We start from the raw sequence: 17,138 nt of genomic DNA on the forward strand, positions 1-17,138 counted from the left end.
TGGTAAAATGAGAGGTTACATGCTTGCAGCAATCTTTGCTTTCCTATCCTTCAGGAGTCCTCTTGTCATATTTAGTATTTGGAGGATCTCCTGCTCCTCTCACTCCCCTTTAAGAGTCAGGCTGAAGGTTCAGAGGAAACAACTTCAGGCAACTTCAGACCATGCCCTTGGGCCCTGCGGGTAACCCCTTGGTAGTATATCAATCAGTGCTCAGAGACAGCTGATATACATCCACACCATGGCCCTGACTCATATAGACCCACATATACACTAAACTGACAACTATCTATACTTGGCCTTGTAAAATTGAACTACACACTGAAGTGTCACAACCGGAAAGTCTACAACTTTTCAGTAATCTTAAAGAAGTTTCTGAAAAGATTTATGTGGTAGTGATAATAAAGCAAGTCTTTATCTGAATGTATACCTAATGATTTTTTCACCACCAATTAGGGTAACTATCCTTATTGTATGTTTTTCAAATTCATTTAAATAACGATATGTTTAAGTTTTTACTGTTGCCTCTTTTACTGTGTTTGGCTATTGCAGAGCACATCATTGTGCCCTGAGAAAGCCATAGATATACTACCATTATATATTTGATTACTGAGGCCCCTGTTCAATCAGTTATATCTTTAAAGTGCCATAAGTAGAATGTGGGAATTAAAATAAAAATAAGATAGATGAAAAGAGTGAAAAGAAAGGAAAGGAGCATACACAGAAAAAAGAAAAACATCTTTTTTCTAGTAAGAGAACTTGAAATGATATTTTATTGACAGTCTGCCAGAAGACTAATGGCAATTTCCCTCTCTGCTAGCTAAGAAAAAGCAAACACAGATGAGATTTTTATAAGCAGCAAGTAGAATGCAGGCACAGAAATAAACTTTATTGCTGTCCTTCACATAGACTGGAAGCACTGAGAGAGCAAAGCCTTCAATCCTGATCTTGAAAGCTTTGTCAGTAGGGAGAAAGTAAATATGACAGACCCTTAAATGGTCAGCCAGAAAATCTGAAGCACTTCTTTTCACTTTAATGAAGGTTTGAGCTTTTGCTTGGTATGTTAATATGATAATTCTCTCCCGTGCCCCAGCTAAGCAGATTCAGGCCTGAAGTAGAGGGAAACTTATGGGTGCCCCACCATTGGCACTGACAAATTATACATGTGCAAGACTCTTCTCATGTTTTCTTTATGATTAGCTAGTTGATTCAAATTTTCATATGTCTTTTATTAGTTCAAGTTGTTGGGGTTTTTGTTTGTTTGTTTAGTTGGTTTTTTCTTTGGTTTTGTGGGTGTTTTTTGTTTTGGTTTGGTTTTTTGTCTCTTAATAACATCAAGAAGTGATGTTTCTGCCTATCTGTCAATAACATGTATTTTTCAAGATGTTCTTGCTTAGATGTAGATCAGATGAATTCACGCTCTCTCTACCAGAGGCTGTTTTTCTACTGTCTCCACAGCATTCCTGTTTGCCCCCTCTCCTGTTTTATTCTACAGCAGGTATCTATATGTGTCATGTGACAAAACTGCTCAGAAAACTGCAGCAAGTTAAAATTAACAATTTTGTTAATGGGTCACTTCTTCAGTCAAATTCACCACATGGATGCTTGAACATTCGTGCTTGCAGCAAAGCAATAGCCAATGCAAGGGCAGGATCAGCAGACAAAAAGGTTAGAAGAACACAACTTTAAAGTAAATTACAAACTTTTAAAGAATTATTTTTAAGACACAGATGAAATTCTGCAGCACAAACCCCAAAGAATGGTATACAAAGGACTTGAAAAATGATCAGCAATGGCCCTGCTGGTTCCCTTTGCATTCACAGCTAAGTCACTCCTGCCATTCAAGAAGCAGAGATGAATTTTTCAGAAATATTTTTGAGTGTTAACATCTAACAGCATCTTAGAAAAGCATACTGCATATTTATGACTTTTCATAAAAAAGTCAAGCCATAGACTTTGCCCTAGGTGCTCCCAAGGAGCAGAAGCAGGTTCAAAGTGAGGGGAAACAGCCACTACTTTTCTCCAGAGCAGGTAGGCAAGCAGACAGCAGGAAGAGGTGAACGGTTTTGCCATCACACCTCCCGTAAGCCAATTAATATGATGGACTTATGTGGCATAACCCTGTGCAGCAACAGTTCTTTTCACCCTATATTTAACAGAGAATGAGGAATCAGAAGGATGTCGTCTCACTGGTTTCTGTGACTATACAGAATAATTTATGGACTGTCTTGTAACTAATTTAGTCCTCTTGATAAGGTTTATTCAGGCTGTTTTGCTTTCAAACCTGAACTTCTTTTCGTAGCCTAGCTGTTTTCTACTTCACAACAGAGTGTCTGAAACACAGACTCAGGATGGTGTTCGTGCAGCTCCAGGACTAAATTGTAAGGATTCCAGTGAGACCTGGTCTGAGTAAAGAAGCAGTTTTCCTTGTTGGTATGTCTTTCAACCTGTTTCCTTTGATTGGATTCAATGATGGTTCCATTAGCAATCAGAACTTGGCTGAAAATGGCCACTGAAGTTTTCAGTTTTGTTGCACAGCAGCAGACCCTGTTTTTCAGGAAATCATGTGATATTGCTGAATAGGAAGGAATCCAATGACCTCCTGTTCTAAATCTGCAAAGTGTAGCAAAAGCTTACAAAGAATTATTTTAATTACTTTAAACTTTACACCCCAAACACAGGGGAGTCACTGACAGAACTTGGAGTGAAAGTACCCTCCTGATATGTCCTCTATGGTAAATCTCTTTTGCATATTTTATCAGGCTGTCAGACATACTGAAGGAGAAAAAGATTAAAGCCATCTCACACAATCTATAAGCACTGTGTAAGAAAACAGGTCAAATACAAAATTGTACCTTTTATTGGGGAGCTACAATATTGTACCATTTTAAAGATTTTCTACTGCCAACAACAACAAAAAGGAGAAAATAATATATTCTATTTGTTCTTTTCACCAAATAGTGAGAAGTTAATACATTAAAATGTATTGGTGATCTGCTCATCACATCATCAAAGTAGGTTTTGCAATATTCAAAAAAGCATAGCTGAAGACTCTGGACTTTGCAACAAAATGCATTTTTACAAGCAGTAGCTTTCATAGGATGTATAGTCTTCATTTAAGCTTTCCTGCTGCTTAAAAAGTATGTGCAAACTGCAAATATGCTGTAAATGAACACCATTGTTGGTTCTTCACTACATATAATTTGTCTATTAATTACCAATAATCTGACATAGCTCTTTGTCATGCTCTGTACTTGCAGGATACCTTGACAAGAAAAAAAATGCTTCAGTAACAGATGTTACATATTGCAGACAGAATAATTTAATGATGTAATGTGTACATCTGCGGAAAAGCAAAGTTTTAAAAGGATGGACATACAAAACAAGGAAAAGAGATTAAGGATTACAGGGAAAAACAGAGAAATGAAACAGAGTAAGAAAACAAAATGAGAGAAAAAATAAAGGATATAGGGAATGGATGAAGAAGTAAGAAGAGACAGAAGGAGGGGCACATGCAAATACAAGTGAAGGAGCAATTCCCCGGAAGAACAAACAGAAAAGCCTAAGGGCGCAGGAAATTGTTGCTAATTTGTAAAGGTGGACACCCAGCTAGCATAAATGGTTCATACTTTCCCTGGGGAATAGTTTACATGTACTCCACCACAGTAATCTCTGCTCCCTGCTTTCTAACATCCTGCAATTCTTATTAATTTCTTGTGACAATCCTACATTTGAGTATAACTGAATTCAGTGGGATTACTCTATGAATTATTTGCCTAAGCAAAACCATGTACTGGAGAACTGACCTAAATCACTCCTGCACCATGTCCTAGTAGTTGAGCAATCTTTTGCAGCAGCATTCCAATAAAATATTACCGTGTATCTTTTAATTTTGAACAAAGGCATCAGTTTCGGAAATGAGAGCCAGCTATTTACCAGACATTACTATTTGTATAATGTATCAGTTAAGAAAAATCCTATAGTCCTACTCCAGTGAGTCATGTAAAATGTAGACTATTTTTCAGAAATGAGAGCTATGCAAAAAACCCCACGAAAGATGAAATACCATGCAAGACTGCACATGGTTGTGAAAAAAGTCTATTGCACACAAAACCCTGGAGCCTCTAGAGTTAACGAATATCTGGAAATTTGCAGATGCTAGTGTTTTGGAAGCATTAAAACTGGAAAAAAGATAATTTAAATTAAGTTAGCCCTTAACATTGCAGCAGTGAAAAATATGGAGATATGGTACACCTGTATTTGTTCACAAGTCATTAAAACCTGTTATCAATCTGCCATGTAAATTTTGCGGAATTAAGTTGTCTCTAAGTAATACTAGAGAAAAATCCCATTCAATTCAATAGGATTCACTGATGTTTATAAATAATGTTTTATAGTCTGCAATGGAAAGGTAACAGCTACCTCCCTCTCAGAAAGGGCAGAAAAAGATATTTTTTAATTTTATTTCATTAGCATTTCTCCTTAGGCAATTTTTAAGGATTAGCTCATCGATTTTGTTTCTAATGTACAAGCAATCAACCTAGAGTTCTTTTTACAGAATGACGAGTGCCTAGAAATGCTGCACACTTGTGTTATTTGAACCAACATTGTTCATGTCAGTCTTATTTTTTAATGAATTCCTTGGTCTATGAAAACTAATACTGAATTTATAGCAGCCATTTCTTCTCATAACTTAAGTTTTCCCCTTTCTCCTGATGTCAGCCTCAATATTGACCTAAATTTACATGCAGTTTGAAAGGACCATTTATTTCACCGCCTGGCAGTCAATTTCATTTTGTAAACTTGCAGGTCTGAAGAACCCAATGAAGTGATTTTGGGATGTACAAAACCAACATTTCAGCAATGGTATTTTATGATTTACATAATACAGAATTTCTAGTGGTGTTAGGTTTTATACAGATACCAATCTTCCAACCAAGCACAAAATAAAAATAGTTTGACTTTAGTATGCCGTGCACTTCCATAAAAATGGCATGAAGTGAACAGTCTCCATAATATTATTAATGAGACACAGGCTTAGTAGCAACCTGTCACCTGATTAAAATTTTGAAATTCTAAAAAAGTCTGCATTTCAAACAAGGAAGACCACAAAATGCCACCTCTTCTGCAACACAGGACATCAGCTAAAGGTGAAGTCATGACAAAGTGTAGAAGAAATTGCTACTAAAATCTCAGCTCTGACTGGCCAACAGCCGGTCATTTGATCTGCAGTGAGCAGAAGACAGGTTTCAGGCTGCACTCAAGGGAAAACGGGAAGGGGAGGTGCAATATTTTATTCACTAGGCTCATAATTCACTGTAGGAAATTAGGTGCTCACATTCATAACTTTCCTTTTCTTCTCTCACGAAAACACCAATTTTTGTTTATTTTTGGGTTTACATTTTTTTTAAAGCTGTCTCTCCAAATTCAAACCAGCTTCATCTCGACCTTAACTCTGTTACTAGTCTAGCTATAAGAAATAGTATTTCAGTCCCAACAGTGAAATTATATTAACACGACTAATTTCAAAGCAACAGAAATGGGAAAAATCTGAAAAAAAAGTTTCTCAAACATGAAAACAAAATTTACTTCTATCAACATAAAATCAGGATTGATATACAACCAGCTCTCAGTAGACCCAAAAAGATAGGCACTGAAGTATTATAGTGTTTAGCAAATTAAGACTCAAGTTCTGGGTGCTGTTGCTTTGAAATCAATTGTGTGTGTTCCACTAAAAACCATTATACTGTCTAATAAGCAAGTATCTTCTAAGGACTGCTTAGAGCAATAATTCTTCATAATCTGAAACTTAAACCACAGAAATTGCTCCTGAAACATTATCTGGTTGTTGAAAAACTAAAGTGAGTGCTGATAAGAAAGCATTGTAGTACTTACCGTACCGAAAGCTCACAAAAATCTGTTCAGTACACAAGCACCAAAGGGAGATGAAACTAATCATGAAAGTTCATTTCTAATAATAAAAAAGCTAAAAACAAACTGTAAAGAAAAATAACTTATGAGTATTTGATACCAAGGATATTTTGTACAGAGGTTACGCTGCTTCTGCATGAGACGAAGAAAAAGTCATAACTGCTAATTCAATTCAGTACATACATCGCTCGTGTTTACAATCCTCTAATTTGAGGCTTAGTACTTACTCTGTATGTGTGGGTTCTCTTTTGATCAAAAACTTGCTTAAAAATGAAATTATTTTATTTTATTTTTCTGACACTTCTTTGTCTCAAAAGAGATTAAAAAAACAAAACACCTATTGTATTGTGGCTTTATTACTGATTCCCTTTTGAGAGGGCATTTCTAATTTTATCAAGGAAGTTAAGAAGAAAGCAATATTGCTTTTCATAAGGAGAAAGGAATTTACAAGCAACAGGCAAACTCATGACATTTCTGCTCAAAAAGTTGCTTGTCTTATACTTGGAAATCTTTTTCTAATTGGGACTTGGTCATGATCAAAAATTAGTGTCTTGTGACAGACCAACAGAATGTTTCTGAGATTTTTCATGATCTTATACATTTTGGCAATGGACCACGGACATTTTTAGCAAGTGGAAATATTTGGTTTTATAACTGATTTTTTTTTTTTTTTTAATATGAGGAAGCTATCCTTATGCCTTGGTACGTGCAAACATTTCCTTTATTGTATTGAAAAGCCTATCTGGATTTAAGGATGGTTTAGATTAAAAACTTTCCCCAAGAAAACTTTGCTTTTTAATAAAAGTGCTCTATTTTTGTCTTGTTAAGTTATTAATCACAAAATCTATTGGCAGATAAAAACATTATAAATAACTCCAGTTCCCTGTTTTTCTTTGTGGACTATAAAACTATTATGGGATGTTATGTTAAAATCTTTTGGGAAACTATTAACAACTACAAATTCTACCTACATAGTTTGTTGTTTAGCTTTGGTTCACTTTGCAGAAAACCAGTCCTCTGGCCTGCAAAACCTGTTAGGAAGGGAAAGAAAAAACAACCCAAAACTCAAATCTACCATACTTACTATCAATAATTTTGTTGACACCATTCAGGAATTCCATAGACTCAAAATAAAATCACAGTCCTTTTTCTCCTTTCAGAATATAGCCTCTTAATCCAAATAATATCAGAGAAGTTAAAATTTACTCCATTCATCTGGCAAATGTTTCCCTCTGTTTTATAAACATGCATATCACAGAGAAAAATTGTTCAATTTAAGGTTTCTTACATGATTAGAGTGTAAAAAATCATCATAGAAATATGGTTATTCTCAGACTTAATAATGTCCTTATTGAAATGTATTGCATTTCCACAAAACAAAGATTTAGCAAAACCAATTGTTATAAGTAGCCAGTAAATACAGTTAATTGTCTAAGAGGATTGTAAAATACTACGGACAATTATGTTCCAACAGTCTCACCACAAGTTGGAGGTAAAATGTCAAGAAAACTAGAAGGAGGACACAGGGGAAAATGTGACAGCTTCTCACAAATGCTGTTGCAAAAATTGTATGGATACTGTCAATAAAATAGTCCATCTAGAATAAGACAGTACTACAGGTACCATTTCCTTTGTGTATGTTTACAACCTGTAGAGTATTTCCTTTTTTAGTATTCTAGTTAAAAGTTGTATCCTATGGGAAGAACAATAAATACATACTAGAGTATATGATGACTTTTTACACAACAATAATTAATCATCACATTTCATTAATAAATTATCAAGCACTTGCAAGCTGTCCACAATCTTTTTCATCTAGTTTGCATATTTTATAATGGTGGAATAACATTTTAAAAAGTTTGAATAGGCACTTACTGGAATTACAGTTAATCCTGATACAGTCTAGATGGGGAAGAATAGATGAAAAATGAAAATTTATCCTTCAAGGTAATAGCTGCAGACATCCAATAAAATCACAGTCCACCCTTCCGGGGACAGACACATGCAAATATGGCCACTCCATATCATCAGTCTTTACATACTGTTATAACCCAGATATACTGCGATAAGTCTTTATAAATAGAAACGACAAATAGGGTAAAAATGGCCAATTTCAAACAAAGCTACATGGTGACAAATCTAAGTGAAAAGTCAGGGTTAAATGTCAAAGATGCTTGGCTGAGGCAGGCTGCAACTTTCTCCCCATCTGTGAAAGAACAGGTAATTTCTCTCAATAAAATTAGAAAGTGCTCCGTCACAATGGGTCATAGAGCAAGCCAAGCCACAATCAGACATCTTGGACAACTTATGTATAGTATACCTCAAAGGCTGATCTCTAAAAACTAAGTAGTAAAATAGAAAGTTAATTCCCCCAGCCTATAAACAAGGGTTTGTGGGTTTGCATTTTCCTAATATATAGACTTCAGGAATTAACAGGTACTACACTTAAAGCTACATTAATATATAGAAAATAAACACTGATAATTAGAGAATCCTCTCTGTTTTCAGATTATTTCCTTGCCTGACCTAAAAAAAAAAAAAAGAAAGAAAAAAAAAGAGGGGTATTGGAGGAAGAAACAATATAGCTAGGGCATGGATTAATTTGCTTTCTTGAACTATAGAATGAAGCAAAAAACTGACAGAGGGTGGTGTTCTGTATCCAAAGAGAATGACCTGATCTGCGGCAGGGTCCTCTGCTGGGCTACCCCCATTTATTACCGTAAAAAAAAAAAAAACATCTAAACCACGCTACTTCGTTTGTACAGCTACACACAGTTTATACCTTTGAGGAATGTATATACCTAGATTTTGTTTCCATATAGCTGAGTTTGTCATGTGTCGTCAACCGCATCAGAAAAGTGGTTGCAAACAGCCAAGGACCAGCATCTGCACATCCCCTTTTGCAGAAAGGGCTCTGGGGAGGGGCGGCCCGCAGCCAGTGGCAGCCCCGGCTCCGCACTGGGGGGGACTGCGAGAGATGAGTAAACCCCAAACCTTTCGCTTCTCCTTCTCCCGTCCAAAATCTAGACACCAGGACAGTGTGTCTGTGGGCAACACCCTGATGAAGTGGAGGGTTAGGTGATTCCTCTCCCCCCCATCCCATTTTATATGTGATTAAAACAATACAGGACCTAATTGCCTTACAAATAGCATTCCACTGAATGGAAATCACTGCACTGCATGTGCATTTTCCTGATTCTACTTCTGTTCTCCTTCTGGTCCTGACTTGGATTTAACCATAAGCACAGCAGAAGCACTTTACTTACTTTTTTTAAAACTAGAGGAAACCATACCCTAACATTTTGTCCATCATATTTCGAACTAGGAAACCATTTTTTTTTTTTTTTTCTGTAAAAGGGCTTGTGCCTCCTGTGTTCACATGGCTGTTTGCTGAGGGCCGCAGTCTTTGGGCATTGAAGGGTTGTGTTATCGTTCGATACTACAAAAATACCACTACAGAATTGTTTAAAAAAAAGAGGAGATGGATTTACTATAGGTTTGACACCTAAAAAGAGGAGACCAAGAAATCCATCAGTGGGAATATTTAATTGCAACATTTTCAGTGTTAAATCTAAAAATTCTTCGATACATTTATATGTTGTACATAACTGGTGGAGGTAAGACTAATCTGACCTACATACACGTTGTTTCTGCTTACACTTTTAAATTGAGGAGTTGCTACTGTGAAGAAGTTGTGGAGGGAGACCAGTCTTCCGCAATGAAGACTAATAATTTAGCCCAAAAATACCACTGATGAACTAGTCTTCTCTTTTTAGAATACACAATAGTACAAAAATATTGTGATGGAATATGTTAAGACTATATAAAGAATACAAAAATGCAAAAGAAAACAAAATAAAGTATAATAATGAGCATGTATTTGTGTGTGTATGTGCATACGCGAATGTTGCATTGACGTGTTTATATATCATTTCAGCTTACTTTTAATGTTAAAACAGGCTGTTTCATAAATGTTTGCAAGCAAAAAGAAAAATGTAAAGAAAATGTTAATTTCTTGGAGCAAAAGTTTGTTACCTAGGTTGACCGTCAGTTTAACTCGTCCTGCATCCAACTCTAAACGAAGGGTATCTGCAGATTCCCTAGAAGTGGTTGCCATTAAAATGCCATAAGCTCGCTGGGACCTGAACCGTAAAGAAACATCTTCGGCCTCTGTATGCATCACAACAGGGAGTTGTATTTTCATAAACATACTTCCATCATAACTTAAAATTGTTGCCTCTGAAAACATAAAGGAGAAAATCAGTTACTAAAAAATTACATTGTATTTACTGAAATTGCTCAAAGAGTTAAAAGGGTTAAAAATACATGAACTCAGTATGACACAGAGAAATTACATAATACATATCACATTTATTTACTGGGAAACATAAGCAAAGTCAGCGGGTTTTTTTGGTTAGTGTTTTGGTTTTTATTTTTCTTTGTTTGTTTAAGAGGCATATTTTAGTGTTTTATAAAGAACCTAAATTGTGCTTTTAATGAACCAGCCATTCACATATGCATCTTCACGCAGATGGGTAAAATCACGTGTACAGAAATGCCTGCAAGACTAGGCCTGTACTACTCAAAGTAGGTCAAAGCCAGTAAAAGCTATTCAGGTAAACCTAACAGCCTATTAAAACATCATGTCTGATAATCATCCACCTACATTATTATCTTAGGATTCTTTATGTATAAACTTATCAGAATTGCTACTACTACAGATACAATTATCATCCAGTTAGCAAAAAGCCACCTGAAAGGGGCAAATATCCCCAGCGTGGTTTGGACAGAGCGCAGATTGCTTCATGACCACGACGACTACGGTATGATAGAATCAAAAATGCATGTACAAACATTACAACAGCCTCAACGAGAGGATCACAACTGGACTTGGCATATTGAGGGTAAGATCTTAAAACCCTTGAGACAAGCAAATAACCGTCACTTTCAGACATTCCAGAAAACCCTCCCGGCGAGTGGCTCTGGCACGGAGCGGTCACAGCGTGTTAGAGCCCAGAGCAACCAGCCACAAGTCTTTTCCCAGCCTTCAGGCTGGTAACAAGAAAGGCAGCAGATCGTTTCTGCTCACAGGGAGGCACAGCAGCTCCTAGAAAGCAAAGGACACATCTATTTCTAAAACATTAGGAAATCCTTTTTTTTGCAGGAGGATCAAGCATTGCAGCCAGTTAACAACCATAGCCTTTGGAAATGGCTCTTCGGCTCATGGACAGTGGCACATCGTGGTGAGTGAGCAACTCACCACGCAGCCAGCAGTCAATGGGCAGACCACCAGAAATGTCAGTAGGCTTGGCAGTAACATACAAAAAGTAACCATACTACATAACTAAAACACTGCCTGAATGGCAAAATATACTATCTGAATGTGCCTTGCTTTATGCATACCTGATTGTTTACCTACCAGTAATTCACTAGAGACCTTTTAACTTCTTCCACGTGTCTCCTACATTCTTTAACCTACCCCAAAACTCCCAGTCTCAGAAACTGTTGAAGTATAAGATGATGAGGTCTAAACAAGATGCTATACAATCTTTCTTAAAAAAAGATGCAGTCCTGACAGTAGCTCAACTCACTGAAAAAAATATCAGTTACTTGCCCAATCACAGGCCAAAAGAGCAACAAGCAGAAAGAGAAGACAGCAGAGAATATTAAGTGAAGCTTCTCAATGCTTCAATTTGCTGCAGTATTACGATGGGACAAGGGGTAATAGTTTTAAACTAAAGGAAAGGAGATTCAGGCTAGACATGAGGAAGAAATGTTTTACACTGAGGAAGAAATGTTTACACTTGCCCAGGTTGCCCAGAGAGGTGGTAGATGCCCCATCCCTGGAAACATCCAAGGCCAGGCTGGACGGGGCTCTGAGCAACCTGATCTAGTTGAAGATGTCCCTGTTCATGGCAGGAGGGTTGGACTGGATGACCTTTGAAGGTCCATTCCAACTCAAACTATTCTATGATTCTATGATGTAAAGCAAAGTTGTAGTGTGGTCCCACATGCAATAATATTTTCAAGGACTGATACTACCTGATTCTATGTTTAATCAATATCATAACTAAAGCAGAGTTAGAATATTTTTTTAAAAATATCAAATGTCAAAACCTTTTGTCAAAACTTTTTCCATTGCATATCTTGTATACTGTTAAAGACAGATAAGATCTTCAAGACTTCTAGCGTACATCGTCCATGGAAAGACAAAATGTTTCACAAACTCTGTGAGCACATTGGAGGCAAGAATGATAGATGGCATGTTCATTAATAATTCCAGATTTCCACAATACAAATTTGAAAAAAACCCCAGTCTGATGTTGGAAAAAAGAGATTACTAATACTGGCATGAAAGTCATTAGACATAACAGGTTAGAAGAATACATGTATAGGTTTGATGATTTCTAACCATGCAGGTAATAATGTTTTCTGCATGTTCTAAATCTAAAATTTTTCTGTCAAGCAGATAAAATATTTAACTCTCACCATCCTGATAAGAGACTTAAAGTCAAAGAGTTTTCAGTGGGAAGTGATACGTATTTTTTAAAATTATTTTTTGCTTTCAAAAAAACCCCGAAAAACCTGTTTGTTGTGGGGGTTTTTTTGTTTGTTTTGTTTTGGTCAGGGGGAAGGGCCAGCAGGGTCTTACAACTCGTTCCTATATCTTCTAGCTGTCTAGTCTGTGCATTAAAAGCTCCCAAGATCTTAATCAAGGTAAACACGATTTAGGTAATTAAAGAAGTCTGGCATAAAACTTTAAGTTGCATGCTAATGTAAGAGAAAATAAAATGCATTTTATATTGTCTATTAAAAAAGACCCAGGGATTTCACAAGCAGAGCAAAATCAGTTGTTATAGGATGAACATCATTCAACAACACCAGAGGTCTGCTGCTAATAAATCAGCACTGGTACTGTTTGCTGGCTTTCTTATAATTATGCGCTTTTATAGAAAATTACAGAAAAAGGAGAGAAGGAACTGTCTTAATGTAATCAGAGATGACCTGTGAGTATTTAACATCATGGTGAACAGACCTGATGCGATTAGATACTCAATCCTCCTAAACTATACTGTGCCAGGAAACAGATGTTCCAAGAACAGACCAAGGAGACTGAACAGAAGATCAAATGATTTAAAAGCTCTGGGGCAATGAGAAAACCCCCTCATGTCAACTAGCTCCTTTCAGTATGGGAAGTTCCAAGGCTTTCTAAACACAAAGCTATCACAGAAAAAAACCCAAACCAAAACAAAAAACAAATCCAAACCAAACACACACACAAAACTGGCAGGAAGCAGGGATGATTTGATCAAAGGAGATTTAGCACTGCCCTGAGAGCCGTAACTGAAGATCGGAGACAGTACCTATTCGAAAAATAAAAACACAACTATCTTCAGATTATTCACCTGAAATGGGTCTGCTGGTACAAGTGTTGTTAGGAAAAACTTTTTTTTGTTAAACCATTATTAAAAGATCACTACATTAAGAAGGTTGAATGATACTTTATCAATATTATGCACCTCTCTAACGACAGCAAGCTGGGTTTTGCCACCTGAATAATATGTCAACTCAGCATCTCTTCCACTTGACTCACCATTGCTCTCAGCTCTGCAAATTTCCACGGCCTGTTGGTCTTCGCTGGACAGAAGGCATCTAGTACTACTTGTATAAGACCTTTGACAGCACAAGGAGCTTCCTCTTCCCCTACTGGTGTCTTGTAATGCTTTCTGGCAAATGCCTTGTTACCCATCTTTATGCTTGGTGGCATGCATTATCAGAGAACTTTGGGTTTCAGATAGCAGGAAAAAACAGTTTTCAAGATGAAATAGGAAGGGCTTGTTTTGGTTTGACTTTCTTAGAACTAGAGATTGCTTCAGTTGTTTAATGGAATTGTTTCCATCCTGCAGTTACTTTGGTTGTCCAGAATGGATTGTTAATCTGCAAGACCTGGCCAGTGAAGTGGTGATCTGAATGAGGAGAGGCAGTGGAGGTTACACCAGTTATGCAGACCTCAAATGAAGATTTTGGCTGAAAGTATGCATTAATTTTCACCTCTTTTACTTTTTTGTGTTTTTGTGTTGAACCAACTAATTCCAAAGGCATGTGTGTGTTGAGATCTACACTGCTACCTGTTCTCACATAAGTGTTGGCAGAAAGCCTTTCTTCTCTTGTTCATCTTCCACTTCATTATTAGATTAAATGCTAATAGACCATAAGTTTAGCTCAGAATGTGCTATTCATTAAAAGAATCAGAGTCTCCATGGCAGGGAGTAATTTTACTACCACTTAGTGTTGGAAATATAGCATTGAAAAGAAAAATAGCAGAAAATCCTTATAAAACATCACTGACAATTTTTTTATGGCAGCAAATAAGTGCATGCAGTAGAGTTATAAAGAAGAAATATTAAGTAAGATATAACTCAGAGATTTATAAAAATTATTTTATACATTCTTTCTTCAATATTTTTATAAACCTGACAAGTAAAAACCCTTGCTGCTCCTGTGCTGAAAAAACAACCAAACAAAACACTCAAATTTAAAAAAAAAGGAAAAAAAGCAAAAAAAAAAAGGGGGGGCGGGGGGGCAAAAAAAATAAAAGCAAAAAAAGCTGAAGGGTTCAGTTTCTGATTGAAGTCTCCAGGGCTGCATGCTCTTCCTTCCTATATATGTATATGTATACTACTTCAATCAGCTCTGTGCCTATCACCAAAGATGCACAGAATAGTAACGATATGAGAGGAGAGATTCAGGACTTTAATTTTCACTTGGGCTGGGGTTACCTATATTGCTGAAGAGACTGAGGCATCTACTCTTCCTGAAACTTTCCTACACCTGTTTCTAGCCTCAGAAATGCTCAGCCGGACATTTATGGGTAGAAACAGAATTTTTGTATCCCCTGGACATCTTGTGGTGCCTCTAAAGTCCTAAAGACAAATTTTTATTTTGTCCCGCTTTTTCAGTTTCAAAGTTTCTGTAACAATATGAGGACTGTGTTGCTGCCCACAGAGCCATTTTTAAAGCACGAAATCCCCCTGTGTGCCTGCTGTCTCCATACTGTCTCACGAACTTTGTCCAGAAGGTGACAGATGATACAGTCCAGAGCTGTACCAGGAAGTCTGTGAATGAGCTGGATCATCAATAATCAAGTATCCAAGTTTGCTCTCTGATCGTGTTTTATTTACCAGTATAAGTAGCGCAACAATATCCTGCCTTGAAAACACTCGAGTGATATATATGATTTTACTCCTTATAATTTGTGTGAGTACTCAAGTATATCAATGGCTATTGATTCAAACTCAGACTCTTAGGTCTTGTTCTACTCCCAGGCGCACACTCAGCTCAGCTCAGCGCTGTCTGTGTGTTTGCTACAGCAGCTACTTCAGTCCATCCGGATTCAAAGCTGCAGCCTTGGTGAATCGCGAGGAATGTTTCCATCAACGTGATGGAAACAATTCTTGATATGCGATTAGTGACTAGGTAACACATTAAGAGAAGTTCAAAAGATTCTTCCCAATTTCTACACTTTCTACACTGGTATTATTTCAGGACTGAGGTCCTAAGCCACACTGTAAAGGTACTGGAACTTTAACATATAGGACCAATTAGTTAATTTAAGTCAGAAATGGAATTACTATAATATTTCGAAGACATGATTCTTCATACCATCTACTATCCTATCACCTGTATTTTTCTTTTTGTTTTAAATTGTAAAGCATCCAGAGATAATGCAAAGAATAAAAGCTATATTTCTTTATTTAATATATATGTGTGTGTGCAAGTGTGTGTGCATGCACAATGTGGATATCTATATGCAAATACTCTAATTTATATGTATTTTCTCCTCAGAAACGTCACTTTGATATATCTTTCTTGGCATGCCTACTTTTTCATATCACTGATCAATTTCCTCTTGTGCATTGCTCCTAGCCATCCAGTCAAAAGTATACACCTGCAAAGGGCTTTGCTGAGAGACAGTCACATATTGTGATCCACAATCAAAGTAAGCTAGAAAGTCAAATTATATTGCGGTGACATCTGTCTGTCCATCTGCTGTAGCTTCCATAATCTACTAAAGCAAATCTACAGATTATACTGATGTTTAACCTTACTGAAAATCAAGAATAACTTGAAACAGGATAAAAAGCACATGGACATTAAAAAAATTAATTTTAAGTATACTGAAATTAAAACTGAGTTGTGTTCTATGTTTTTGTACACTGGTTAGCTGACTAAACTATTTCAAATTCTGTATTGTACATGATACATCCACATATGGATGTTAGAACTCCTATTTTGGGGGAAATAGCATGAAATATAAATGATGGTACTAAAAAGTAGATACATGTTTTTGTTTACTGAAGATACCTTAATCACTTAACTTTAAGTAAAATATACCAGTTGTTTAATGTCCAGTAATATATTCTAATGATTTATTTGCTTTGTGAAACTGTATTGTTTGTTGAAATGAACATGTTCCTATTTTATTTAAATTAGGTTGAACAATTATAGTTCTGTTGTTTACATCATCAAATATAAAAGTTTATCAGTTACTGCACATGGGTAAGTGGTTACAATAACTGTGTGGTAGGATGCCATCATGCCTCTTTCAGAGTCTCAAAAGCTATAGTCTTATTAATGCATGACCAATGGAGATATGAGTATTACTGCAAGGACATCTCCTTTCAGTGTAGTTTGCTCTGGAGAGGGCAACCCAAGAGCAGGAACTGATCCCATCCTGTCTGAACTGTCACACATATTTCTGTTGGACAAGAACCAAATACCATTCTAGAGAAGCAAACACCACCACCATAGTACCACCATTCCCAGTAGGGGAATGCACTGGGACAATCAAGCTCTGTATTGGAAGACAGCTGACAATAAAGTAGGAGAAATAAAAAAGATAAAGGTTTCTACATAAAATATTACCACCTGTCAAATATATTTATGAGAAACTGCTATGACCAAGTTTGCTTTTAAGTTCTTTGCAGATCTGCATGTTGTTTTTTTTTTATCTCTAATGCATGTTTCGTAGCTCTCAAGTTGAAAAACGCAAATCCTATTTTTACTTCTGCCATATGTAATAGCAGAATTTTGCCACAGGGTGGTACACCAGACATGCTTAACTGAAGGCTTTTGTAATGCATCAGACAGCTCGGCTATGCCCTCTGCCAGCTTCGCTCCAGCAGTAACAGAACAATCTGGAGATCTCA

General features: G+C 36.6%; 1 protein-coding gene across 21 annotated transcripts in view; it reads right to left on the reverse strand.

Moving 5' to 3' along the window:
- Positions 1–17,138, reverse strand: part of NRXN1 (neurexin 1) — a 739,204-nt gene that overhangs the window by 409,156 nt on the left and 312,910 nt on the right. For 13 of the 21 annotated variants that reach the window (XM_065632964.1, XM_065632959.1, XM_065632953.1 and 10 more), the window contains 2 exons: positions 9,964–10,167; positions 7,804–7,830 (listed from right to left, as the gene is read on the reverse strand). In XM_065632964.1, the coding sequence (XP_065489036.1) occupies positions 7,804–7,830; positions 9,964–10,167 (231 nt within the window). The remainder of the gene's footprint in view (positions 1–7,803; positions 7,831–9,963; positions 10,168–17,138) is intronic. The other 8 variants (XM_065632973.1, XM_065632971.1, XM_065632969.1 and 5 more) reach the window with 1 other exon arrangement.

Source organism: Caloenas nicobarica, chromosome 3 (assembly GCF_036013445.1).
Source record: "Caloenas nicobarica isolate bCalNic1 chromosome 3, bCalNic1.hap1, whole genome shotgun sequence".
NCBI classification, from domain to species: domain Eukaryota; kingdom Metazoa; phylum Chordata; class Aves; order Columbiformes; family Columbidae; genus Caloenas; species Caloenas nicobarica.